The 25,301-nt window shown below is 57.3% G+C and overlaps 7 protein-coding genes across 7 annotated transcripts; 3 read left to right on the forward strand and 4 right to left on the reverse strand.

Moving 5' to 3' along the window:
* Positions 1-966: 966 nt before the first annotated feature.
* WHR41_06486 (uncharacterized protein) lies at positions 967-2,884 on the forward strand. Its single transcript, XM_069375091.1, has 3 exons — positions 967-1,258; positions 1,350-1,543; positions 1,646-2,884. Exons 1-3 carry the CDS (start codon positions 1,203-1,205, stop codon positions 2,317-2,319), a joined length of 924 nt encoding a protein of 307 aa, XP_069228194.1. The 5' UTR covers positions 967-1,202; the 3' UTR covers positions 2,320-2,884.
* A 2,910-nt stretch (positions 2,885-5,794) lies between these two features.
* On the reverse strand, positions 5,795-7,237 carry WHR41_06487 (uncharacterized protein; the record flags this gene model as incomplete). The annotated part of the gene is made up of 1 exon (XM_069375092.1): positions 5,795-7,237. The coding sequence occupies one exon, from the start codon at positions 7,235-7,237 to the stop codon at positions 5,795-5,797; it is 1,443 nt and encodes a 480-aa protein (XP_069228195.1).
* An 851-nt stretch (positions 7,238-8,088) lies between these two features.
* Positions 8,089-9,455, reverse strand: WHR41_06488 (uncharacterized protein; the record flags this gene model as incomplete). The annotated part of the gene is made up of 3 exons (XM_069375093.1): positions 9,274-9,455; positions 9,012-9,204; positions 8,089-8,952 (listed from the first exon to the last, which is right to left on the reverse strand). The coding sequence occupies exon 3, from the start codon at positions 8,818-8,820 to the stop codon at positions 8,089-8,091; it is 732 nt and encodes a 243-aa protein (XP_069228283.1). The 5' UTR covers positions 8,821-8,952; positions 9,012-9,204; positions 9,274-9,455.
* Positions 9,456-11,671: 2,216 nt separating this feature from the next.
* Positions 11,672-14,907, forward strand: WHR41_06489 (uncharacterized protein; the record flags this gene model as incomplete). Its single annotated transcript, XM_069375094.1, has 3 exons — positions 11,672-11,933; positions 11,988-13,552; positions 13,609-14,907. Exons 1-3 carry the CDS (start codon positions 11,765-11,767, stop codon positions 14,905-14,907), a joined length of 3,033 nt encoding a protein of 1,010 aa, XP_069228284.1. The 5' UTR covers positions 11,672-11,764.
* Positions 14,908-20,322: 5,415 nt separating this feature from the next.
* WHR41_06490 (uncharacterized protein) lies at positions 20,323-21,683 on the reverse strand. The gene is made up of 2 exons (XM_069375095.1): positions 21,244-21,683; positions 20,323-21,186 (listed from the first exon to the last, which is right to left on the reverse strand). The coding sequence occupies exons 1-2, from the start codon at positions 21,617-21,619 to the stop codon at positions 20,462-20,464; spliced, it is 1,101 nt and encodes a 366-aa protein (XP_069228274.1). The 5' UTR covers positions 21,620-21,683; the 3' UTR covers positions 20,323-20,461.
* A 491-nt stretch (positions 21,684-22,174) lies between these two features.
* WHR41_06491 (uncharacterized protein) lies at positions 22,175-23,707 on the forward strand (the record flags this gene model as incomplete). The annotated part of the gene is made up of 1 exon (XM_069375096.1): positions 22,175-23,707. The coding sequence occupies one exon, from the start codon at positions 22,175-22,177 to the stop codon at positions 23,705-23,707; it is 1,533 nt and encodes a 510-aa protein (XP_069228273.1).
* On the reverse strand, positions 23,686-25,048 carry WHR41_06492 (uncharacterized protein). Its single transcript, XM_069375097.1, has 4 exons — positions 24,821-25,048; positions 24,320-24,761; positions 24,102-24,254; positions 23,686-24,046 (listed from the first exon to the last, which is right to left on the reverse strand). The coding sequence occupies exons 1-4, from the start codon at positions 24,930-24,932 to the stop codon at positions 23,797-23,799; spliced, it is 957 nt and encodes a 318-aa protein (XP_069228272.1). The 5' UTR covers positions 24,933-25,048; the 3' UTR covers positions 23,686-23,796.
* Positions 25,049-25,301: the final 253 nt, after the last annotated feature.

Here is a 25,301-nt window from a genome sequence, read left to right on the forward strand (position 1 = left end):
AGCAGCGAACGAGGGGGCGGCGGGCTCGTGGTAGCGCCGCGGGAGGTGCAGCAGCGCAGCAGCGCAGCAGTGCTACTGGTATCATGCGGCCGCGCTGTTCGGGGCAGCGCGGTGGAAGCAGTAATTCGTTTCCGGCGAGTCTAGGTGGTGAGGGCAGCGGCGGGCGCGGCGCATCAATCTCTGTCCAAAGCTTGACTCGCAGGCTGCCCATCCCGGATGGGCGTCCGAAATGCTGCCATCCCCACGCCGTCGCATCCTCCAAGGGCTCCCACGCATGTAGCGTACCGCAGGCGCGTGTTCGCGCGGTCGTCGCTCGTGGGGCGGGCGAGACGCATCGCGGCCGGCCTCGTGGCGGCGCACGGCGTGCACCCTCAAGACCAGAGGCGGCGGCGGGCTGCTCACGAGGCTCACGAGGCGTGCGCCCGGCTCGCTGCGGCGGCGGCGTGTGTCCGTGAGAGAGCCATCCAGGCGTGTGCTGGGCAGTTAGGGTACCTTAGGCAGGCCTCTTCAGCGCAGGGCGTCGGCAATCTCTCGATCGACAGGCATCAAGCCAGGCGGGCCGGATCCACGTGCTGCGTGCGCGCCACTGCGCCTTCTAGCGCCAAGCGCACTGACGCGGCGTGCAGGGCACAGGGAGAGGTCGGCAGGAGGAGACGGCGGGCGCCGTGTGGGCGGAAGGGAGTGAGAGCGTGAGCGGTGGCAGCGGCAGCGGTTTGGCGGTCTCGCAGCAGCCAGCGGCGCCGCGGCTGCTGGGGCTTGCCGTCGCCCGTGCCAGGGTCTCCCCTCCTGCCCTCCTGCAGGCCTGGCCCACGCCGTTCGCTGCCATCCGCCGCCTGCTGGAGCACTGGGCCACTGGGCCACTGGGCCACTGCGCCAAAGCTCGGCCTCTGCGCTCGTCGTCACTGCCGCCCGCCGGCCCTGCTGATCCTATATCATCGCCTGGCCGCTCCTCGCACGCCGCCTGCCCTCGCACGAGAGACCTCACACACACCACACACACCACACACGCCGACACACGCGCCCATACCATCGACACAGACAATCGCCCACAGCGCCCCGCCTTATTCCCGCCTCCACCCCTGTCGCGGCTCCCACCCTCCACGCCCGTTACACGTCTGACGATCCCCGAGCCCCGTCCAGCCCGTCGCTGCTGCACCTTCGGCTCTCCGCTATCAAATTGCGCGCAGACTCTGCCCGCCGCAATGGCTTCCGCCGCGCGCAGCAACCCTCATAATGACTTGATGAGTGCTTTGTCGACGTCAGTACCCTCCCGTCAATTCCCACTCCTCCCTGCTCAACCACGGCTACACCTCCACAACCACCATGGGCCGTACTTACATGCGCAACAGACTTCACCTCGGTGGCAAGTACTCCGATCTGACCATCACCTGCAACGACCGCCAATGGTCCGTCCACAAGGCCATTCTGTGCTCCCGCAGCGGCTTCTTCGACGGCGCATGCAGCAATCGTTTTCGCGAGGCTGACACTGGCGTCATCGACCTGAGCGAGGATGACGAGGATGCAGTCGAGCAGATGATCCATTGTACGTTCTTCATGCAACATGTTCTGCGTCGCCGCCATGCACCCTGCACGCGCGACGTGCTTTCCCTCTCGGCCTGCGTCGACTGACACCTCACCTTCACAGTCTTCTACCACCTCGACTACTTGAACGATGAGACCGACCACGAGGCCTCGGCCGTCTTCCGTCACCGTCTGCTGTCCGACGCCCGACGAAGACTTCCCAAGAAGGTCGACCTCACCCTGATCGAAGACCCTCTCCTCGCCCAAGCCGGAAACTACACCCAGCGTGAGCCTCAAATCGCCACTCCCATGACCCCTCCCGACTCCGCCATCTCCGTGAAGACCGACGTTCAATTCAAGAACAAGGTCAAGAGCCCACGATCCCCGCGCTCGCCCGCCCGCAGCCGCCAGCAAGCTTCGCCTTACCACTCCGAGGCCAACAGCGACTGCGAGTCCGACGAGGAAGAGGACGTCGGCGAAGAGGAGTCCCACCTCCTGCTCCACACCCGTGTCTACGCTCTCGCCGAGAAGTACGACATCCCGTCTCTGAAGGAGGTCGCTCAGCAGAAGTTCGAGATGGCCATGGCCTGCTACTACGACTCGTCCGAATTCGCCGACGCAATCGAGGAGGTCTACTGCTCTACCATTGACTCCGACCGCGGCCTGAGGGACGTCGTCCTGCAGGCGTTCCGCTCTCACCCTGCGCTCGCCACGACTCAGGACGTGTACGCCGTCATCAAAGACACGCCCTCGCTCGCGTTCGAGCTCTTCAAGGTCGAAAGGGGTCTTCCGATATGAAAGATTGCGACGGATTGATCCGGCATTATCTATCATCGTTTCGATCGACGCAGTTCCGTCGGTCTGGTGGCACAGTCAGTCATCACTTGCAGGTCATCAGGGTCACATGACGCAAACAAAACACATTCAACCCGCACGACTATCGCCGCGGATTCGCTCCGCGACAATTGTCGCAAATCAAAAACCTCGCCACCTCACACCAGAAAGTGAGCATCAACCGGCGGCGACGGCAAACCAAAGCAACAAACGGCCGCAGAGACATCAGCACGCGGTCGCGAAATCTCGAAATCCATCTCTTCACATCACATCAAATGGAGAAACGGTAACGGCAACAGCAACAGGGCATTTCGAAAGCAACACCAGAAAAAATGCATGGAGGCGTTAATTACGGGTTCTGTGGAAAGAACGGTCATGATACCCATTTTTTCGCACACGGTCGCCTTTTCTTCTTCACCCTCTTCTATTTTCCTTTCCCGCTCGCGCGGTCACTGTTGATCGGGGCCCGCGAGCGACGGCTGTTGGTCGTAGAGGCTTGGAGACACTTCGGAGCCTCTTTTTCTTTCTTTTTTTTCTCGTTGCATCTTTTGCCTTCAGGATCTAGAAAACTGCATATCATAGCATCGAAGCGAATGAACAATCAGACACTCCACTCCACTCCACTCCACTCCACTTCCGTCGTCTCGCCAGCACCCACTTTCCTCCGACGAAGCGAAGCGATCTCGCTTCTCGCTTCTCACAGACCTCCTATCGTCCCGCGAATCTCCCAACCGAGTCACACACATACCAGCGCGCATGCGTGCGTGCGTGCGTGCATGGCCCTCCTGCATCTCGCGTGCGCGCCACGCACCTCTACCCTACCTACCGTGCCAACCAACCGTTCGTACATCCACATCCCGATTCGGACCGTCCGGTTCAATCGCATCGACCCTCGCATCCTATCCTATCCTATCCTACCCTATCCTATCCTATCCTATCTACCCAACCCAACACACAGCCCAATCCCCCCACCCCACCTATCTCAAACACCCTCCCCTTCCGTCCCCTCCCCTGCCTGCCTGAACACAGCCGCCGCTCCCCAATGCGCCTAGCCAAGGCCAGGCCAGGCAAGGTAGTAGGTAGGTAGGCAGGTAGGCAGCGCCCAGCCCAGCCGAGCCCAGCCCAGCACGGCACGGCACATCTTCACGCCCACAGCAGCAGCCCTTCCTCCCTCCCCGGTTCTGGCCAGCCGCGCCGGCTGGACCAGCCGGGGGAAAGCCACAAAGGCGCACTCACGCGCACCTCGCGTGCGAGACGCGAGACGCGGGTCGGACGCGAGCTCCGCCGTGCCCGAGTCTGCACGGCTTCGCGGCCGGAGACTGGCAGGGTTCGAACGGCGCGCGCGGCGGTGTGATTTGGATGCGGACGTGGACGACTTGGGCGCGCGGCGATTTGTGATGTGATTGATGGAAGTGGTGGCTTCGCGCGCGCAGGCAGGCAGGCAGGCAGAGGCGGGAGGTAGCGAGGTAAGGTAGGGAAGGGGAAAGAGGTTGCATGCGCGGACCCCGCACTCGACGGTGCGTTTGCGGGTTTGGTGGGGTGTGGGTGCGGTTCAGGGTGGGTGTGGGAGGTTTGGAGGACGGCTCGCGAGTCACGAGCCTGCTGCTCACGCACTTCCTACTGCTGCTGCCGCTGGGCGTGGGCATGAGATGGAGGGAGCGCCCGGGCTGGGCGGATGGAGGATGAAGACGGGGTTGCGTCTACTTGCGCGTCTTACCTTACCAATCCGATCCGATCCAATCCAATCCCACGTTTGCGATCGCGTTGGAACGATTGATCAGCAGCGCGAAACCGTCCAGTCGGCCTTCGCGCCGCTTTGGCAAAAACAACACTGAGGGAAAAAAAAATCAAAAATCCCCACGTCCCTTCTACAGTACTTCCCCGCGGAAGACCAGACACTGCTCATTCGTCAACGGCCAACGAACGAACGGCACAACACGCCAAAAGCTGACTCTGACATGCATCCCCCCATTCATCCATCCATCCATCCACCTAGACTCAGGCGTCCAGGCGCGCGGGATCGCGAGAAGCGCGTTTCAGAATATGCGCGCGTGGGGCGAACGAAGCTCCGTCGAGCTCGTCCAGCTCGTGCGATAGGGTACCTAAGGTATCTAGATACCTACCTGTAGCTTGTGTGGATTGAGGTGATGCTACCTAGGTACACTCTGCGATCGGCGCTGCAGCTTGCTTGTTTGGGTGGGAAGAGGAACCTTGCGGACCTACCGTCGAGCTCTGCTGCGAAGTGCTAGATGTGGGCAATGAGATAGGTCTCGGCGGGAGGGACAAGGCGGTGAAGAAGGCAAACGATGGGAGCGAGCTGACGGGCGTTTTCTGAAGAGGGCGAATAGGCTGGTACGGAGGGCTTGAGAGAGATGTGATTGGCCGGAAGGCTTGTTGTTGTCTACTGAATTCTAGACGGCCGTTGGAAGGATTCGAGTGTTCGCGTGCAAGTCGTTTAGCCGCGCTAACAGCTAACTTTCCCGCCTGCTTCGAGCGGACTTTGCGATGGGGAGCCGAACGACGACGCGAACGAAAAACAAACGAAGCGAAAAGCTAGAAGGATGAAAAGAAAGACATCGCGCACGGAGGATTGTTCCAGCCCGTCCAGCCGACCGACAGGCTCGGAAGGCACAGTAGGTCCCGTACCAAGGCCGTGGGATCCCGCGATTCGCTGCGCGCGGCAACGGTGGTTCGACACGTGGGACAAGATCGGGCTGTGCCTGCTTGGATTCTCTTGGACGACGCGGTATGTACCTTAAAGGCAACAAACACTACGTATCGACTATGGTGGCGTGAGTATTTGCTTTTTGATGAAGCTTCGAGCAACGGTGGGGTCTGGAACCGGCGGCTTGGTGAAGGCTTCTGGAAAACGCCTTCGCTCGCGCCGCGGGCGGCCTTGTGGCTTCGTGTGGCGGACGATCTGGGGCGGTTCCTGGGAGGGGGTGATTTGATGGCTGTGGCGTGCAGTCCAGCCGCACGCCTTGTGGCGAATAGTGGCTGTATCGATATTGAACTCCTTAATACATCGATTGATGTGGCGTACATCTCAGCCGCGCGCCATGAGGCTTTGTTGCTTGAACGCTGTCGGCTGCACATAATCTATCGAGAAGCTTAACGAGACGCCACAGCTATTGCTGGGAGGGCTGTAGTCGTAGAGAGGCCCGGTAAACCGCATTCATGTAGGCGTGATTCTTATCGCATTCGTCGTCTTGCGCATGTTCTGTAGGCTGTCCGTGAACACTAGGAAATTCGTGGAGTGGTTTGATGTAGAAATGAAGCGCACGTTGTCTTCGAACAGAATGAGCTCAAGCCGCTGGTAATGCTGCAGTCCGCGAGGCCACCAAATTTTCGACCAGAAGAGATGCTTTCGAGTTGATGTCGTCTGCCAGGACATGCCATGTGATGAGCCTGCTCCGATTATCTTCCCCATCTCCCCATCTCAAACCTGCTGCTGCGCATTTCTCAAAGCCTCAAGATCCAGCTGCAGCGTCGCCACATCGACAACCTCCCCAAACTTGAACCCAACCCTCTCCAGCCTCCCGACACACTTGAACCCCAGCCTGGCGTGCAGCCTGCCCGTCGACAGCGTCTCAATCGCCTGCCCCGGTGCAATCGACATGGCCGCTAGAAGCTGCGTCTTCGTGCTGCCGACCACGAGTCGTTGGATCAGTGCCTCCAGCAGCCGCCGCCCGATTCCCCTGCCTTGCGCATCTGGGTGCACGTACACGCTGTCTGCGGCCGCGGGACGGTAGCCGGCGCGGTCGTTCCAGGGTGCGGCATAGGCGTAGCCGCAGACGGGTCCAGTGGGTGTGATGGTCGCGACGACGTAAGGCAGGTCGACGGCCGGTGAACGTGTCTGCTGGATTTGTGCGGCGGTCTGCGCCAGCGATGGGGCTTTTTCGGCGAGCGTGCTGATCGATGTGTTGACGTAGTGGGTGTAGATTTCTGCGATTTGAGGCGCGTCACCGGGCGTCGCGTCGCGGACTTCGATGTTGTCTAGCATGCTCGGGTTGCTCGGTGCTTCGGGTATGGCAGGATAGGGGTATAGGAGGGGTGCAGGCTGCTCGGCTGAAAGTAGAGCCTGTGTTTGATCATCCATTGATGAGCCCGGCTGAGTAGGCGTCTCTGGCGTTTCTGTCGGGTGTTCCTCCGCGTACTGCTTCTGTTTCTCCTTCAGTCGTCTGTAGTAAGTCGCAGGCGAAATGCCGGCTTCCTCCAAGAGTCGCTTGCGATCTGCCTTTCCTAGTGCTCGAGGTCCGCCATTCTCGTCATCAAGGAGGTCGTCCATGTCCTTCTTCGGCCTACCAACTGGCTTCTGCGGTCCCGGTGCTCTGGTGGGAGACTGTTTGCCCTGCTTCAGAGCTTCGGTCCTCTGCTGAATCCAACGATAAGCCTGCGCCTGAGCCGGACACCACTCTTCGTCTTGATGGGCTTGCACGAATGCTCGTAGCGGTTTGATGCCGTTCGGCTTGTCCCATTCCCAGAAGAAGATCGTCCGGTGAGGGGTCAGGTAATTGTCAGTCTCCGTGCGTGACCAATTGTTGCGGTGAAGGATGTCCCAAACAGTGCTGATGGCGGCCTTCTTGTTGTAGGTGTCTGACATATACTTGCATATGTCTTCCAGGTGGGCGTCGGGGTTTTCTTTCAGGTAAGCAAACATAGCCTTTTCCTCTTCCTCATTGAAGATCCGGGGCCGGCCTTTCTTGACGTCCTTGTTGATTGGAGGGCGTGGCATGCCGAAGAGTTGCCAGTTTTTGCGCCATTTGCGAACAGCGCGTTCGCCCACGTTGAATTCTTTCGCGATGGAAGGAACGTCTTTCTCCTCTACGAACAGGGCGTTGTGAATTTGCGCCATTACGGCGTCTGGCATAGCGACAGGCATGATGTATGCACGAGCACACGACGACTGCCAGGAAACGATTTTAATGGGTCAATCCGGCTTGATCAAGTCGAGATGAGATGGATCCACCGGCCAGATCGATGGAGTTGATGGTGTAGCTTTCGTGATGCTGTGTGGCAAGCAGCGATGGCGACGCGTATATCTGCGCGTAGCCTGAGCCACCGCAGGCCAAAGCCGAGTCTGTCTACAGCAGGAAACGACCGTGAGAATGTGTCGATCGTGATTCTGCTCGTTGTCCAGTGGTCGCGTAACGTTTGGTGAGGGTTGGTTCTCGTTTCTTTTGAGAATGCGAAGCCGCGGTGAGGACGTGGAGTGGAGTGGAGTGACCGGGCCTTTTCCGGGCATCTCACGTGATCTCGGCGACTGCACCGTGACCCTAACAACCCTAAGCCCTAATGTCGCAAAGCGAGCCGCGACGTCCTCGCATCACCTCAGCTCCACACGGACATAGATTATCCGACAATGTAGAAGCAGCCAAGACCCTGAAATAGTCGCATGCCGTCTCTTCACGACTCGCGGATATCCGTTTAACATGTGACCTCGAATAATGAAGATTGAAAGAGTTGTGAATCCAACACATCTAAGGTAGTCTACCTATCACGACAAGGAAACATCGGACTGTGACATTCCCACAAAGCGCCCCTACACTCCACGCACAGCTGCCCAAGAGAATCACTCCTACATAAATTCTTCTAGACCGTCAAAAACATAAACTCCTTTTCCGTATCGCACGAGTCGTTGTCCCCTGGTATCATATATCCGAACGCCTGCCCTAATGCGCTATCACGACAACACGACAAAACAGAAGAGACAGCAAGCTTCGCTAAACGCACTCAAACATTCGCGCGCGAGTGCACTCGCGGCGCGTTGGTCGGCCGCCTTTCGACCTTGATAGGCTCGCTGTCGACGGCGAGCAACGATGTCGCGCCCTGCTGCGACGAGCCAGACGCTGGCATCTGCACCAGCGTGATGCGGATGCGATAAGAGCCGTACTGACGCACCAGCAGGCCGGGGAAGGTAAAGTAGCCCAGCGCTAAGCGGCACGGCTGGCTGCGAGCCATCGTTGCGACGTGTTCCTCGGGGATCGCGTGCACGGAGTCGAACAGCTTCTGGCCTGTCAGCGAGCCGGATTCCACCGGTACGCGCTCGCCGCTGCGCGTGTCGGCCACTAGCGAGGCGACGGCGAACAGGCGGCTGGTGTCGACGTGGCCGCTGTCGGCGGCGCGGTCGGCGGACGGGAAGCGCAGGCTGACCATCGCGGAGGTCTCGATTTCCATCCCGAGTGGGAAGACTCGCGGGGGCTGCCCAATGACATCGAGCTCCCACTTGGGCTTCGCTGGTGCCTCACCGCTTGGTTGGGCGTTGGAGGACTTTCGTCTGTGCCCGGAGTCGGACTTGGATGAGGACTTGTGACCAGAGGGTTTGCGGGAGCGTTTGCCGTCGCGATCCTCGGACGCACTGTCCTTCTGGTGTCGACGGGATGATGTCCGGGATTGGCCTGCATCGACGGCGCGAGGGCCGTGGCTGTCGTAGAGGTAGGTCCTCTGGCTACCGTCTGTGGTCATGTTGTTCCGAGGTGGCGGGGTTGCTAGCGTTGATACGATGGCTCCGGGATGATGCCGGACTGACAGGAAACCAAGGTGTTTGAAGGTAGATGGTGATTGGACCTCAATGCCACTTGCTGGTACAATAGGGTTCTGTGTTCACGTAAGTCTGCGTTTCAAGCTGAGTCGACGGAAGCATTTGCAGGACGTACACGCAGCAGGTGTGGGCTCACAAGGCGGGTCGGAGTCGGAGAGAGCTCTTGATGTTCCTGCAGTGGGAGGCTGGCGGGCTGCAGTTTGGTTCGGGGATTCAAGCTAAAACTTGGTCCAGAGCGAAAAGGCGATGGAGGGCGACTGGTCTGAGGATCCGGTCGAAATACGCGGCCGGCAGTTGACTTTAAGTACCTACAACTGAGTCAACAGTCTGCCTCTTTCAGGCAAAGGATATCATCCTCTCCAGACGTGAGGGCATACCACTTCTCAAACTATTCGTTAGCGCAGCCGGGGAAACGGGATCCGCGCCACGATGGCGACATGTTCGACATGTTCGACATGAAGGGCTATTAAGGGCTACGTTGGACCAGCGTCGCCAAACAGGTGTCAACCCCTGTCCTGTAGCGAATGCCAACCCGATTAGAGAGAGCTGCAGACATAGGCAAGCGGCGGGCGATGCCGTGTGGCATGGGGTCTTCAGCGTTTGGGCCCATTGGCGCGCCCCGGGGAGCCCTAGATTGATGGAGGCGCGGGTGGATGTCACGATCGGAGACCGGAAATGGACCACTGCGTCGGGCCTCAGCAGGATCTCTCTGGAATCTGTTGGCGCTCGCTTGCGCACAGCCGAACCACTCAGCCGGCGCCGATCGATTGAGTGCGCGGCGTCATCTGGTGAGATGCTCTGTGAAGGGATACGAAGTGTACGGGACTGTGGGTGTGTGGGCAAGGAGCAGCGTCGGAGGGTAAGCCGCAGACTATTGATTCGGGCCCGTGGTGACTGGCATCCGTCGGAGTGATGGGTGCTGAGACAGCAGGCTCACGTGGACGGCGAGGCAGCCCAACCCCCACGAGGTGCCCTTGTGGTGATGGGCGCGCGAGCGACAGGGGAGCGTTCGGGGCCGGCCGTGGCCCGCGAGCCGGACCCCGAGGATCTCCAGCCTGACACCGGCACGGCGGGCGCTGGAATGGCCCGCGCAACTCTATTCCAAATCTCGGCAGCGCGTGGCGGCCCTGCCAGCGCCTATCGAATCAGTTCCGATCCAGGCCACCGTCTCACCCGCCCGCGCCATCACCGCATCTTGCAGGCACCAGGCCGTAGGATCCCGGCAGGGGCCCGCCGAGACGATGCGCTCGAGCACTTCCAATCTGCGTCGTGGTGAGTGCTGTATCAAGGAGCGTCTGGCGCCCGGCCGCCTGCATCGCACTATAATGCCTGCTCTGCTCGGGAGCTGCGGCGGGCCCACTTGCTAACCCGAAGAAGGCCTCGCACCCTCATCGCGCCTCGACTGCACTATGTATTTGACATGTAGCCTGCACTGTATCTTGTCCGGCGCGTGCAGACACAGATCATTGAGTCCGGCTCCCTGCCCGGCCCATCCCCCGAGCTAATCTGATCTGCAACCTGTCACTTTAAACTTTCCTCTCAGCTCCGTCCGCACTGCGCCAGCGCCATAGAGCTCACAAAGACACGCCTCGGTCGCGCCCCGAGGTTTGCACGCCTGCATGACATCCTGCGCCAATCCCGTCGCCCACAGTGCTGGGCGCGGCAGCCGCGGTAGCGATGCGCCAGCGCCGCGAGCACGGCGCCTGCAGCTGAGCGTTTGCGTGACCTAGGGTAACTCGGATCGAGCGCCCTCGTGCTGATTTCATTTACCCCATCTGATCACGGCTGATTGCCTCATGACGAGATGCGCGCCTGCAGGCCTGTCTAGATCAGATCGAGTCGATGAGCTGTGGTACAACAACCGAGTGCCGCGGAGTTCCCTTTTGAACCTTGCTTGCGTTGCGCGGCATGCAGCTGCTGCGATTGAGCGTCAGCAGAAGGAATGTTTAGGGCAGATTGTGTTGTTCCTCAAGTAAGGTGAGAGGCCATGCCACCGGGACGCCCGATCAGGGGCTGACTCCGTCTTCGCTGCGGGTGGCATTGTTGGCATGCCTTCTGCCCTACATGCAACTCGCCTTGCGCTGAGCCTGCTGGGACGCACGGCGATCTCGATTCTTGTGCATCCTGCATCCACGCCTGCGGACACGGCATGACATAGGCACGCTAAAGGTCAGCGCCGGCTGTATGTGCACCGATCGAGCACATGCGTACGCGGCTGGGGAGCAGGCAAGCGGCGGCTGAAAACCCTCGGTCAGCGTCTGCGGCCGCAACAGACGCTTTGCAGGAGACGGCTTTGCTGGAGATATGCAGATGCGTGCGAGAAATGGGCGATGCAGCCGCGGCGGCTTCGGGTGTCGTCACAGGTGCAGAAGGGCACGGCGTGGCCGATCGGAGTCGGCTCGGAGCGAGCGAGCATCATTCCGAAACGTGAATATAACTCTCGTCGGCGTCTCATGCCCGAGGAATCCTAATGGTCTTGCCGCGAAGCCGTCGTCTCAAGCGGATACCTGTATGTACCTGTCGCCGAAAGAGGAAGCTCAAACATCGAAAGCTTGGCAAAACACTACGGCTAATTTGAGGAGCAAGAGAAATCCTCGTCAGACTCCGAGTCCCCGTTTTCTCCAAACGAGTCGATTGATTTGACTGCGTCTGCGAGATGTAGATGAGATGAGATCATATCTAATCGCAAGATCTAATCGCCTTCACCCGGGCCGTGCACGCGCTGCTCCTGCGGCACGCGTTTCTGGGGAAGCTGGAAGTTTGGCGTGGTCAAGGAGCGAGCACCTTGAAGGCCAACGTACCACTTGGAAGTCGTCCAATCGTCCAGAGACGTGGCTCGCATACCACGACCGCTCACTTCGCACCATCATGGCCCGACTCGGGCGCATGGGCTTCCTCGCCCTCGCCGTCGTTTTCCACGTCATCTATGTCTTCTCCATCTTCGACATCTATTTCGTAAGCCCGATCGTCACCGGTATGCGGGCCTTTGGCGTCGATACGCCGAAGGCTCCCGCGAAGCGATTGGTGCTTTATGTCGGTGTGTAGAAGATTCGCGCATTATGTTAGCTCTCCACCATCTGACCGTAATCAGGCGATGGCCTCCGCGCCGACAAGGCTTTCCAGTACTTCCCCGATCCTTCGCCTGAAGACCCAAACGATCCCGCTTCGCTCGAACCCCGCCCATTGGCACCCTTCCTCCGATCGCGAGTCCTTGAGCATGGCACATTCGGCGTTTCGCATACCCGCGTACCCACGGAGTCTAGGCCTGGACACGTAGCCTTGATCGCAGGCTTGTACGAGGATGTATCGGCTGTCACAACGGGTTGGAAGTTGAACCCCGTCGACTTCGACAGCGTCTTCAACAGGAGTAGGCATACGTGGAGTTGGGGCAGTCCGGACATCCTGCCTATGTTCAGCACGGGCGCTGTGCCTGGACGGGTGGAAGACTACACCTACGGCGCGGAATTTGAGGACTTCAGCAAGGACGCCACGGAGCTGGACTTCTGGGTTTTCGATCGCGTCAAGCAACTCTTCAAGGATGCCGAGACGGATCCGGAGCTTGATGCGCGGTTGAGGCAAGACAAGCTGGTGTTCTTCTTGCATTTGCTTGGACTGGACACCACTGGACATGCGTACAGACCGTATTCGAAAGAGTACTTGCACAACATCAAGATCGTGGATGAGGGGGTCAGGGAGATCACAGAGCTGATCAATAGCTTCTACGGAGATGACGAGACGGCTTTCGTCTTCACCGCGGACCACGGCATGAGCGACTGGGGCAGCCACGGAGATGGACATCCGGACAACACAAGGACGCCACTGATTGCGTGGGGATCGGGTGTCTCGAAGCCTGTCACAGCCGCTGAAGGCAAAGCTCCTGGGCATGAAGATGGATTCTCGAGCGACTGGCATTTGGATCATGTCAAGCGTCATGATGTTGCGCAAGCTGACATCGCAACCTTGATGGCGTACCTCGCCGGGCTGGAGTATCCAGTGAACTCGGTGGGCGAACTGCCGCTATCGTTCATTGACTCGGACGACAAGGAGAAGGCTAAAGCTATGCTTGTCAACGCGCGCCAGATCTTGGAGATGTATCGCATCAAGGAGGAGCAGAAAAAGGCCACCGAATTCCGATACAAGCCGTACCACGGCTTCGCGAAAGCCGAACAGACCGTCGACCACCGTCTCTCGTTGATCGAGCAGCAGATCCAGGACGGCCACTACGACGAAGCCATCAGCAGCTCAGATGAGCTCATGCAACTGGCGCTCCAGGGTCTTCGCTACCTTCAGACCTACGACTGGCTTTTCTTGAGAGCGTTGATCACAACAGGTTACCTCGGCTGGATCGCCTTTGCTTTCACCACAGCCGTTGACTTACATATGCTGGGCGGCAAGGTCGAAACATCGCGGACCAACACTAGCATTGTCGCATTTACCTCGTTTCTTGTCCTTTTGTACAGCTTCCTTTTCGCTCAGTCTTCGCCACCCCAGTATTACGCTTACGCCTTCTTCCCGGTCATGTTCTGGGAGGAGGTATATGCTAGGCGACAGGCCTTGGCGGAAGGCAAGAACAAGCTCTTTTCGAACTTCGAGAAGAGCGACACGATGAAGTTCAGCCTCAACCTTGCCTTGTATATCGGCATCTTGGAAGTCATGGTAAGCTCAGAATGAACACTTGCTACACATTACGCACGCTTACCATCGATTCATAGGTCCAAAGTTATCAGTACCGTGAAGTCTACACAGTGTGCTACCTTCTCGCCACTGCATGGCCGTTCTTCTACGGAACTGGATTCGTCCGGAAGAACTGGGTCCTCTGTAGCACATGGGCTTGCGCCTGTACTGCTATGAGCATATTCACGCTTCTGCCCGCCATGAAAGTTGAAAGCGCCGGCCTCATCCTTCTTGGCGGCTTGCTCATCTTGTTGGTCGGAGTTTTGTACGTCCTACTTGAGAAGAGCCTGCTCGTACAAGCTGCTCCTGGAAAGGCTGGTCTTGCCTCGAACAAGGCGGACGGGATCTCTCGCACCATTATGGGTGTGCAAGTCGGACTCGTCGCTTTGGCAATGTTGGTCACCCGTTCCAGCGTGAGCTCGCTCCAGGCGAAACAAGGCCTGCCGCTTGGTACCCAAGTGGTTGGATGGGCGACTCTGATTGCCTCTCTCGTGGTGCCTTTCCTTCACGCGCTCCAGCCGCAAGACCACTACCTTCACCGCCTCGCAATCACCTTCCTTGCGTTCGGCCCTCTCTTCGTCATCCTCACCATCTCCTACGAAGGCCTCTTCTACTTCGCCATCGCAATCACCCTCCTCAGCTGGGTCCGCCTCGAGCACCGCATCCACCAATCCTTCTCCTCACCAACCCCCCTCCCCCAACCCACCGCCAACGGCTCCGCACTCAAATCCGAACTCACAACCCCCCTCTCCCCCGCCGCCACCGCGGCCAGCACCCGTGACCGCGCCCTCCAAACCGGCGCCTACCGCTCCCTCACCCTCTCCGACGCCCGCATCTGCCTCTTCTTCCTCTTCCTCCTGCAGTCCGCCTTCTACAGCACGGGCAACATCGCCTCCATCTCCTCCTTCTCCCTCGACGCCGTCTACCGCCTCATCCCCATCTTCGACCCCTTCAGCCAGGGCGCCCTGCTCGTCCTCAAGCTCCTCGCGCCCTTCGCGCTCGTCTCTGCGAATCTGGGTATTCTCACGAAGCGCTTGCGCCTAAGGGGCGGAAGCTTGTTCGCGGTCGTTATGGCGATCGGAGATTATTTGACGCTGAGGTTCTTTTGGGAGGTTAAGGACGAGGGGAGCTGGTTGGAGATTGGAGAGAGTATTACGAAGTTTGTTATTGCGAGCTTGCTTTGCATTTTCGTCGCGGGGCTGGAGGGCATTAGTGAGTTGTTTGTTAGGGGTGTGGAGTTTGCTGATGAGCAGGAGGGGGTTCTTGGGAGCAGTAGTGCTGGGGAGGGCGATAGGAGGGCTAATGGTGGGGTTGGGGAGGTGAAGGGCGCGGAATAGAATAGATATATTTGAGAGACGGGCGTTGAGAGTAGTATATTGTACATTTGAGCAAAGGAAATTCTTTATTTCGGGTCTTCTTTACGGACTGTTTTTCTAGTACTCGAAGCGTGTCGCCCGCTTGCAGACTTGCTTTGTGGCCATTTTGCGGCTGGTCCATTTACAGCCAACGCGGTCGAACAATTTGAAAAGAGAAAACCAAACCATTACGCTTCCGAACCAAACTCCACGCTGTCAAGACAATGTTCAAGTCCTTATTCAAATCCCAAGCTCATGATGACCTGGATATATAGAGTCCGCTTCTCAACAGGGGCTGTTCTTGGGACTACTGACCCAGCCCCAAATGTCGTCAGTCTCATCGGCTGCGCTCTTTACCTCCGGGTCATTGATGACGGCGTCTCCAGTAGTGCGGCCATTGCTAGGCGAGAGAGGAATCTTTCCACCTTCGTCGCTTGCTCCCTCGAGGAACTCCTCGGACGCGGGATCTTGTATCCAGGGAATCCAGGCCCCAGCGATTGCCTCTTCGTCTCCCTCCACTGCGGTGATGGTTTCTTGCTCTTCCGGTTCTTGAGGATGGATGGCAGAGGCTGTTAGAACGTCGTTACCTGCACCTTTGGCTGCGCTGGCGGCTTCTGTTGGTGGAGCTTCCGCAACCAATTCTTTGATGGCTGCATTTATGCCGCCATTTGCCGTAGTATGGGCCTGTCCGCTGGACATTATCTGGTAGTCTTCCTGCTCTTTTATCGGCTGCTGTTGCTCCTGTGAGGCAATCGAGTAATGCTGGCCTGAGCCGTAATGTTGCTGGCTGACAGGCTGCAACGCAACAGCTTTATCCACAGCGGCGGGAGACTGGCCCGGTTTTGCCGACATAGACGAGAACGCAGACCAGCGCGGATCGTAGGATCCCATCATCGGCGATACGGGGCTGATGGTTTGAGAGAGTGGTTTCGGGGAGCAAGTGGAGTAGTTGCCGAGCTCGCTCGGAGGTACGAGGTCAGGCGTTTGGACCGGTGATGCAGATGGAGAATCTGGATCCGCTTTTTCGGAGGCTGGAAGCTCTGCTGTATGGGCAGGGGGAGCTATGTCTAGAATCGGTGCGCTTCGCATCATGTGGGCATGTATTTGGTGCTTGCGGTAGAATATGTAGAACAGAATGACGGAGGCGATGAGGCCCAGCGGGACGCCAATACCAGCGCCAAGGGCCGTTGGAGAGTATCCTTGATGAGTGACTGTTTTTGCCATAGATGTATCATTTCCTGGCAATGGCGAGGACGTACCAATGTACGCGCTCTCGGTGGGGGTGGTTCGACTGGTTGAGCGTGTCGAGCTTGTTGAGCGTGTTGAGCTTGTTGAGCTAGACCCCGACGTCGTGAATGCTATAGTAAGTCAGCCCACTATCCGATATCCATGAGCTTGAGATGATGTATACTTCGGGGATCCGAGGGCGTAGACGATGTCGAACTTGTGAATGACACGGATGTTGATGTGGCAGACGTCTCGCTTCGAACCACTGCGATAGAGTAGGCGTCACCGATCGTGAACTGTTCGAACCGATCCATCCCACAGCAGCCTTGTGACAAGCCTTGAATTGGGCAGCATGCACTGTAGCCGTCCGAAAGGGAATCACAAATTTGAATGTATTCAAACCTGTCAGACCGCATCGCTGATTGTTGTCAGTCACACATTCTACTTCAAGTGCCATGTTGGTATAATCACCATCAACACAGAAAGTCGCGCAATTGGGATCGTCCCAAGACCTGGAGGTGCATGAGTGTCGCTGGACGATTTCATCAGTCTCAGAGAGACAGATCCCGTCAGAATAGCATATGCTGTTCGGGGGACAGCAGGCACCCCCATTTTCCAAACAAGGGAAGCCGTCCAGCGCCAAATCTCCGTTCGGAAAATAGCACTCAAGCGCTGAAGCTCGGATACTGCTCGCCAGGAAGAGTACAAGCGCAAGCTCCCAGATCAAGGACATCATGAGTGATGGTCGTGGGGCTATCGTGCGGCTGTTGCAGAAGCAGCCGAGGGCCCAAGGAACAATACGTTGAAGTGGTCGCAAAGTTTGACCGATAGAGCCTTTGCTTGCGTACTTTGTATGTTTGGGTGTGGCCGGGTTAAGAGCAAAGCAGAGTGGAGTACACTTGTTTCCAGTCGAAGCTTCAATCCTAGCAATGCCAAGCTTTGTGCAAGTGAATGACATGTGAAAGGAACCCCGGTGTGAAGTCAGTAAGTCAGTATGTGTAGATATTGCCGTCGGGGTTTCTCACGAGGATCAAGAGCCGTACGGACCGGCCGGGATCGTCTCTCATTGTACTCCCTTAGCACTCCTGGAAGCTGTGATACTGAATGCTGCATATTGCAACCATTGCCCAATATATTGACCCGCCACATGTAACCACAGTGTCAGCAGCCTCCAGCAGGAAATACCGACAGGTTCGCAACGAGGGCTGGAGAAAGATTTGCCAAGAGACTCTACCAGCATGACCATCCTGTTTTGCAGAAGGCCATTTGAGATTTGCTTGTTGATTGTTGTCGCCATACTGCCTCGAGATATTCAAGTATTGATCGCGGCTGTGCGGCGGTGCTTGTGATCTTCTCCCCTTCTTGTCTCGGGGTTTCCAGATCAGTCTACAAGCGCCAAAACGACCTTCAGGACATCGCTATGATAGTACAAAGGTCTATCAGCAAGTTTTGAGAGAAGCGTCATCATCGGCGAGCCTCTATATGCTCAAATGCTGAAAGCCGAGTTGTTGCCGTGCCCCTATAAGTTCAGAAGCGTTTATAGATCCTCTGAGCCAACAATTCGACCGCTCTGGGCTTGACACCATAGACAAAGATTGGGCGAGAATCGTTTAGACGGAGCTTCTGGAGCCTTGCGGCATGGCCAGCCACGAAATCTGCATACCACGGGCCAACCAGAAGCACTGGAGAGTACTGTGCCGCGGGGCATCGCGCATGGTTGAAGTTATAGATGACATTTATCTCTTCTAAGTGCCCGCTCAACGTTCTTCTTGCGAGCTTTACTGGAGCCAATCACACAGTCAACAGATCCAAAGCTGTCCGGGACCCTCAATAGATGGATGTTTGATCTTTCGTTACGCTCGATTTCCAAGTCAGCCAAGCGTTTTTACCAGAATCAGTTTAGGTTACCGATTACTTGCGTCTCTCATCTTCTGAAAACACGAAGACCGGTCGTACGGCAGGAAGCATCAGATCTTCATAAGATCGTGGCGCAGCATCAGAAGTTCATCACGCATTGCCCACGCAAGAGTCTAGGCCCAGGTGACTTGAACATGATTGGGTATTCGCCACCACGCCGATCGCGTTTCCTTGCGTTTCGTCCAAAACCTCAGCCTTCTTGTCCCGGATTGGCAATAATGCTTGTACTGCTGAAACACGTTGCTTGCCACAATGTCCACGCAAGTGTGGGCGAAGTGCGAGCGCACGGGCCCTTTCAGCCCTGGGATGTGAGACACCACGTTGTTGTTGCTGGAGCGGCGACACCAGCCTCCCCCTTTCCTGAGACACTCCAAAACAGGACGTTTCTCTCGTGAGATGGTGTTCGAATGCTTATTGCAGTGTACGAATCTTGCAACGAGAAGAAGTTGCCTTCCATATATGCATATAGAGCATGCCAACTGCGTTGAGCGCGATCGTGTTCCTCGCCGACTGCTGAAAGATACCAACATCGGCCTCATCGTTGTCTCACGCTAGAAGAAGCTTGCTGAGCTCTCAGACTCTAGCCACCTAATTGTGCTTATACTGGCCAGTACCTCTACAATGTAGAGGTATTCCAGCCCTCGAAGTTTCAATTCTCAGCCTTCGCGATGCCACATGAAGGTAGGTACAAGAACTCCGCAACTCTCTTTGCCATGGCCTTCTCATCTCCACACTTGCCTCCGAATCCACCAAGACACAATCGTGAAGATGCATTTCCATCGCCTAACTACAGTCGCCTGGGCAGTGGCCTCCGTCCAAGCTGCAGTCCTTCCAAGACAAGAGACCACATCCGCTCTATCCGACACATCCTCAACACGCAAGTCCTACCTCACAAGTATAACGAGTCTACCCATGCCAACAAGCGTAGAAGGCAACACAGCATATCCACCCAAGACAACTTCGGCCGAAGTCACAACCTCCATTGAACCCACAACTTCCCAATGGAGTTCTATCTCCAGCAAGCCTTCGTCAAGGCCACCCTTCACGTGGCATGCGTCCGCAAACTCATCAACAAATTCCTCGATCATGACTGGATCATCAGCAAATGCCACGACCTCAAGCTCTGCTTTCGCGACCGGCCTTACGTCCTCAGCCGCAAATGCCACGACATCATCGTCGATCGGACGCTTTGCCAATAGCACATCGAGTATTCCTATGGGTACGGCAGCAGGCGTTGCAGCGACAGGTACAGCGGTGCAATTTACTGGTGCCGTGTCTACCAATGCAACCGCTTCCTCGACTGGGCGTTTCTCAAACAGCACGACCGCCGCTCCAGCTAGCTCAACTTCCATGATTGTACAGCTCTACTTGTCAATGCCCACCACCCTAAGTGAGGAGGCTACGGCTACGGACGTTTCTTTGGGGAGTAACATGACTCTGGTTGTGTCAGAGGAGTCCACAGCGCAAGCCACCATTTCAACGACCTCGAACGGCAGTTTGCCGCAATTTGCCAACAGCACGACTGCAGCAGGCTTCGCGAAGGCTACGGACGCCTCACCATCGGCCAACAGCACGACAAAGGTACCCTTGAGCACCGGAGCCGCATCCGCGTCGTCATCAAGGAACGCCACTGCTGCATCGACCAGCAGCTCTTCCGTCCCTCTTTCTACCGGCTCTTCATCGCCTTCCGCACCCGAAGCAAACGCGATCGACAGTAACGGCACAATGTTCGCCGTGACCTATGACAACAAGAACGGCACAATCGTCCGCCTCGTACCAGCAAGCAACAGCACCAACCCGCTTGCGCCATCAGGTACCGCGCCCGCAGCAGGCTCCACCGGCGCGGCGAGCGCTAGCCTGGGACGACGAGAGGTGTCACCGCCCACCGGCGCTCCCATCACGCCTGCGCGAGATGACAAGAAGTCTTGGAGTAAGAACTTCCCCGGCTTCGCCTACGCCCACACAGATCGCCTCAACCGCCCGAGCAGGTGGTTCAGTGGCGATGGGTGGTCGTGGGGTAGAAGCTCGTGAGATTTTGGCTCTTTGATCTTGTTTGTATGGCGTTATGGCAGCATTGGGAATCTCTAGGAGAGAAAATGGACAGCATTTGCATGGGATAGGACCGGACTGTGACCGGGCATTTACGACATGCATTGGTCGATACTGATTACTTTCAAATTGTTAATATTCCCCTTCGCTCGGGCAAGAGGGTGGTGGCTGAAAGAGAAGGACCACTACAATCCGAAAAAATAATGACGAGATGGCACACATACGGCCGTAGATACCACTAGATAATCAATAAAAAACAGTAATTCCAACACACATCTGATTCCTCTCCAGCCCCTGGTCTGGCAAATTTTACACGTCTTGCAGAGATCTTGATTGGAGGCCGCTACTGCTTCACCGGAAACTTCCTCTGCAGCCAATCCCCAATTATCGCCGCAATCTCCTCAGGCTTCTCATACAGCACCCAATGCCCAGCATCCACCACCTTCTCCTCCACGTCCTTCACCAACCCCTGCTCTTTTGACGGTGCCATCTGATCGGTCCGGCACACCCAATCGCCCGTCTGCCCAATATACAGAAGCGGCACCGTAACCTTCTTATCCTCCGGGTTCTTGCACAAATCCCGCTCATCCTCCAGCATCGCATTATTCGCCAAGTGGTGGTAGTACTGCACCGGCCCCTCAAACCCGCCCTTCCGCATGCGGTCGACAAACCGCTTCCGCAGCTCCGGGTTCTTCGCGTACGGCTTCAACTCCACAGTCGAGTTGGCCCACTTGCCCTGCCTCGCCACGTACTCGCGCATCGCGCCCGGCGTGCAGAACATCTCGCGCATCCAGATGTCGCGGCCGTTCTCCTCTGGGATCGGGGAGGCGTAGAAGCCGTGGTTGACTTCGTACATGCGGTCTGGGTCGTTGTTCATCAGCGCTGGGGCGTCGGGGGCGCAGAAGAAGTTCCAGTATTCCCATTGGGGATAGCCGAAGATTTTCGTCGTGCGGGCGTTCTCGCCGTCGAGCGAGAAGGGCTCGGGCGAGGGAATTTTGTAGGCGCCGGAGAGAAGGGAGAGGCCGACGCAACGTTCGCGATGATAGAGGTAGAGGCGGGAGGCGACGGCTGGGGCTTGATGTTAGTGAATGGCACCGGTGCAGTTTGGGAAATAAGGAGACATACCGGAGCCCCAGTCATGTCCAATGGGAATTACATTGTTTGCCACGCCTTCTTTATCCAGAATTTGGGTTATGGAATTGGCTTGAGCGCGATAGTTGTACTTGTGCGATACTTCGGGTTTGGAAGAGTCTCCGAAGCCTAGCAGATCGACCAAGATGAAAGGATAGGGCAGCTTCAGCATTGGCGGCACAGCACCTGCCCACATGAACGCATCGTCTGGGTAGCCATGAAGGAAGACGATTACAGGCGTCGAAGGGTCGAGCTTGCTCTTAAAGTGAGGAGAAAGATAGTAGCTGTACGTGAGGTCGTCTGGTTTCGTGATGAGAGTCTTATGGTCAAACTTAGTATTGATATCGTCGACACCTGAGATGGAAGACATTGTGGTGTTGTTTCTTAACTAAGAGACAGACGTCTCGTTTATGATATAATGGCAGAGATCACTTCGAGATAAATAATCAAATAAATAGACGAACCACATCATCGCAGATCACCAGCAACGTCAGAGCCGCCAACCCACACGTACCCCGCACGCGTTCCCCGAGAACGAGAAGAGGGTCTAGACAAGGGACACATTCCCGGGCAGAATCCCCTCATGTTTTGTACCAATGACCGCTTGTCCGCAGGTGATGCTTGGGGAACCATCAATAGCGGCTTGACATGCTGGCAGAGGTACCTTTAGGAGAGCGAGCTCGCTAAAGGGCGCAAAGCCGATGGCTGCGCTCGGGCCCGGCAGTCAGAGCCGCCTCCTCCGAGATGTCTCCAGGAAAATGGCAGCTGCAAGCGGGTCATCTGCGGAAACGGAGCGACTTCACCACAAGGTGCATGCTGTTGCAGCATCACCCAACCACCAGCGGCGTATTACGGATGGCTGCAATTGGAGTGTAGCACCTGTGCGAACCCAATTTGTCTATTCTGCTCTCGTCAAATTACAGCAATGGCATCCAAAGAATTGTTTCACCTCCTCAGGGTACTGGACGAGCGTGAAACCGGACTAGGCCGAGACGATGTCGCGTGGGCGTTCGAACCAGCCAAGAAAGCCGAAACCGAAGACTGGGTGAAGACATACCTCACGCCGGCTACGCTACTCACCAAGGAGGAACATGCCTTCCATGAGAGATTTGGCGAATTTACACCTCAGATTCACAGCGCAGCTTCTGGACGCCCGCTCTCGGACGAAGACTTTGAGCACGCGATCACTTCGCTCGAGTCGAGCACCGCGGCCATTGATGCCCAATGCAAGCTCATGGAAGCTCAGAAACGGGCGCTGCTCGACTTCAAGGCGCAAAACTCCCCGAATGATGATCAGAGCCGGGCTGGATCCCAGAAACCACCGAACAAGCTCCTCCGAGACAAGGCGCAGCTTGAATTGGAATTGAACGAACTATCCAGCTTCCTACACCAAAAATTGCGCTCCTCAATGGACCAGGCTGACTCCGTGTCAACCAACTTGCCTGCGAAGATCGAGCGTTTACTTGAAAAGGACGACCGCATGCTCGACGGCCTGCAGAAGGTCTTGCCCAAGCTCAACGGCGACGACAGTAAAAGCGACATTCTACAAGAAGTCGACAAACTCTGCCACGCCTTCACCTTCCTCGAAGCCAACGCAATCCGCACAAAGATAGATTCAATCTACCAAAGCCACCTCCCAGACCCCTCCACCAACGGCCACCCCCCACCCAACGAGCAAGAACAAGCCTCCGTCCGCGCCGAGCTCGAAGAGCTCAGCAGCGAAATCGACAGCCTCCTCACCCTCGTCGCCGAAAACTACTACAAACAACCAATTACCAAGCGCCTCGGCTCCGCCCGCGCCGAAAGCCACGGCGAAGCCGCCCGCTGGTCCGAGTACCTCAGCTCGACCCTGCACTTCCTCTCCGCCCGCCTCGAGGGCCTCAACGAGCACTTCCACCACGTGCACGCGCACCGCGCGGCGCTCGCGGCCGTCTCGCAGACGCTCGACGAGACGCTCGCGAAGCCCGCGGGCAAGGCCGAGGACCAGCAGCCTGCTGCTAAGGTCGCGCAGGCGCTGAAGGGCCTCAAGCCGCTTAGGCTGGTGCAGGCGAATTTGCCCGAGGCGCCCGACGCGACGGCGCAGTTGCTGAGGCATTTGGATGTCAAGCAGCCGGAAGCGACGGATGTCGCGAAGCTGTCGCTGGGTTTGCGGGGCGTGACGCTCGAGCGGAGGGATAAGCTTGCTGCGTTGGCTGCGAGTACGGACGATGGGCTGTCGAAGTTGTTGGGCGAGTCGCTGAACAAGGCGGACTTGGACGCGAGCGATTTGCTGGGCGCGGTGTTTGCTCATTCGCAGTTTGGGGAGCGGAGGCTTGTAGATGAGGATGTGCAGAGGGAGCTTGATGTGCTGGAAGGCAGGACGCAGACGATTGGTGAGCAGATGCGGCGGCTGGACGTGGAAGGGTTGAGCAGTGAGATCAGGAGGTTGCAGAGGGGTGTCTTGAGTCAAGGCAAGTAGTGCATTTGCATAGCGTCTCTTGTGGCTAAAATGCTCGCAAGGTCTGTGATAGTTGTGGTAATCTATAATACAACTCGAATGAGAAGCCGCTACGAAATGAAGCAAAGGCAGTCCAGGCCGACGTAGAAGACGAAGAGCGGGTACACGGCCAGCGAGACCCGGTTCTTGACCACGCCGCTGCCGCCCAGAATGCTGACTCCCGCTGCGAGGGACCACAGTCCGAGCACACTGTAGACGGGAATGCGGACAATGGTCGGCACGCGTAGAGCACTGAGCAGCGATGCGATGACGAGTGGGAAGAGCGTGTAACCGATGATGCAGACGGATTGAAAGAAGGAGCTGCGATTGAATTGTTAGCTTGGTGGCCAGAGATCTCAGATGACCGGGTACGCACATGTTGCCTCCGAGAAGCTTGATCTGTAATGTGACGATGGCCTCGGCGATCCAGACGGTAGCGAAGACGCCGCTGAAGACGAGCGAACGCTGGTCGTCGCGGGCGTTGATGGAGAGGAGGAAAGACAAAAGCAAGCAGAAGAGCAAGGGTCCCCTAAAGAATGATAGTCAGCAAACGGCCATCGACTGCAGCGCATGCCAATGGCAGATCCCACGTACCAAAGATCCCAATCCCTAAGACCTTCACTCATACCACCCTGCAGCACGGCATCCGCGTCCGGCCATCTGCCTACGAGCCCGCGCAGGTGTCCCATGTTCGGCATTCCGCCAGCCAAGCTGTCTCCCTCGCCTCTCTCAGCACCTCCCATACCGCCACCCTGAGAAAGCATGCCGCCTAGCAAGTATTTAGGCCACAGCACCTGGCGCATCTTCTCCCAAACAGCGAGCAGGTCGCGGCGCAGCGTTTCCCAGACTGATTCATCCAATGTGCTGACAGGCGCACGGCGATCCTCGCCGGGAATCGCGGAGTTCAGGTATCCTTGGGCGTTGTGGGCTGAGCGGGAGTTGGAGTTGGCTTGCGACGAGGAGATGTTGCCTGTTAGGGGTGCGCGATCATCAGTGCGGCCGCCGTGGGCGGGGTCGTCAAGGTCATCGAGGGTAGCTAGGGATATTGTCAGCGATTGTGATCAGACTGTAAAGCCTCTGCTGTGCAATACTGACCATCGTCGGGATCAATGAGGTCGTCTCCTTCTAGACTGGGGTTGTCGTAGTGCTCGTATGGATTCGCAGATTGGGAGCTTCCACCACCGCCTGACGGCATCATAGCTGCCATGATGTGATTGTGTGCCTGTGGCTGTTGACTCCAGAGCCTATTTTTGTGGACGCGATTTTGAGTTGAACAGTATTGTTGCTGCAGTGGTTTCTGCGAGGCCTGTATGAGCTAGCTGTTCACAGCTGCCTGGGGTTGACGCGTTTCGGGGTCCTGAAACGGCGCCGGGTCCCACGACTTTGTGCAGACGCGGACGTCACATCCTGTCTGTCAACCCCCAACACTTCTTCTACAACATTGACATCTTGCGAGACTTCGCTCAATCAGAGCATAGCGGCGCATCACTCTGTGTTGTTGTTTATGCTCCCCCTTTTGAGCATACCATGACGTATCGAAAGCATGTGCTGCAGAGCATTGCGCGTTGTGAACTTC

This window comes from Cladosporium halotolerans (assembly GCF_011745625.1).
Source record: "Cladosporium halotolerans strain TM138-S3 chromosome Unknown Sca21, whole genome shotgun sequence".
NCBI lineage: Eukaryota > Fungi > Ascomycota > Dothideomycetes > Cladosporiales > Cladosporiaceae > Cladosporium > Cladosporium halotolerans.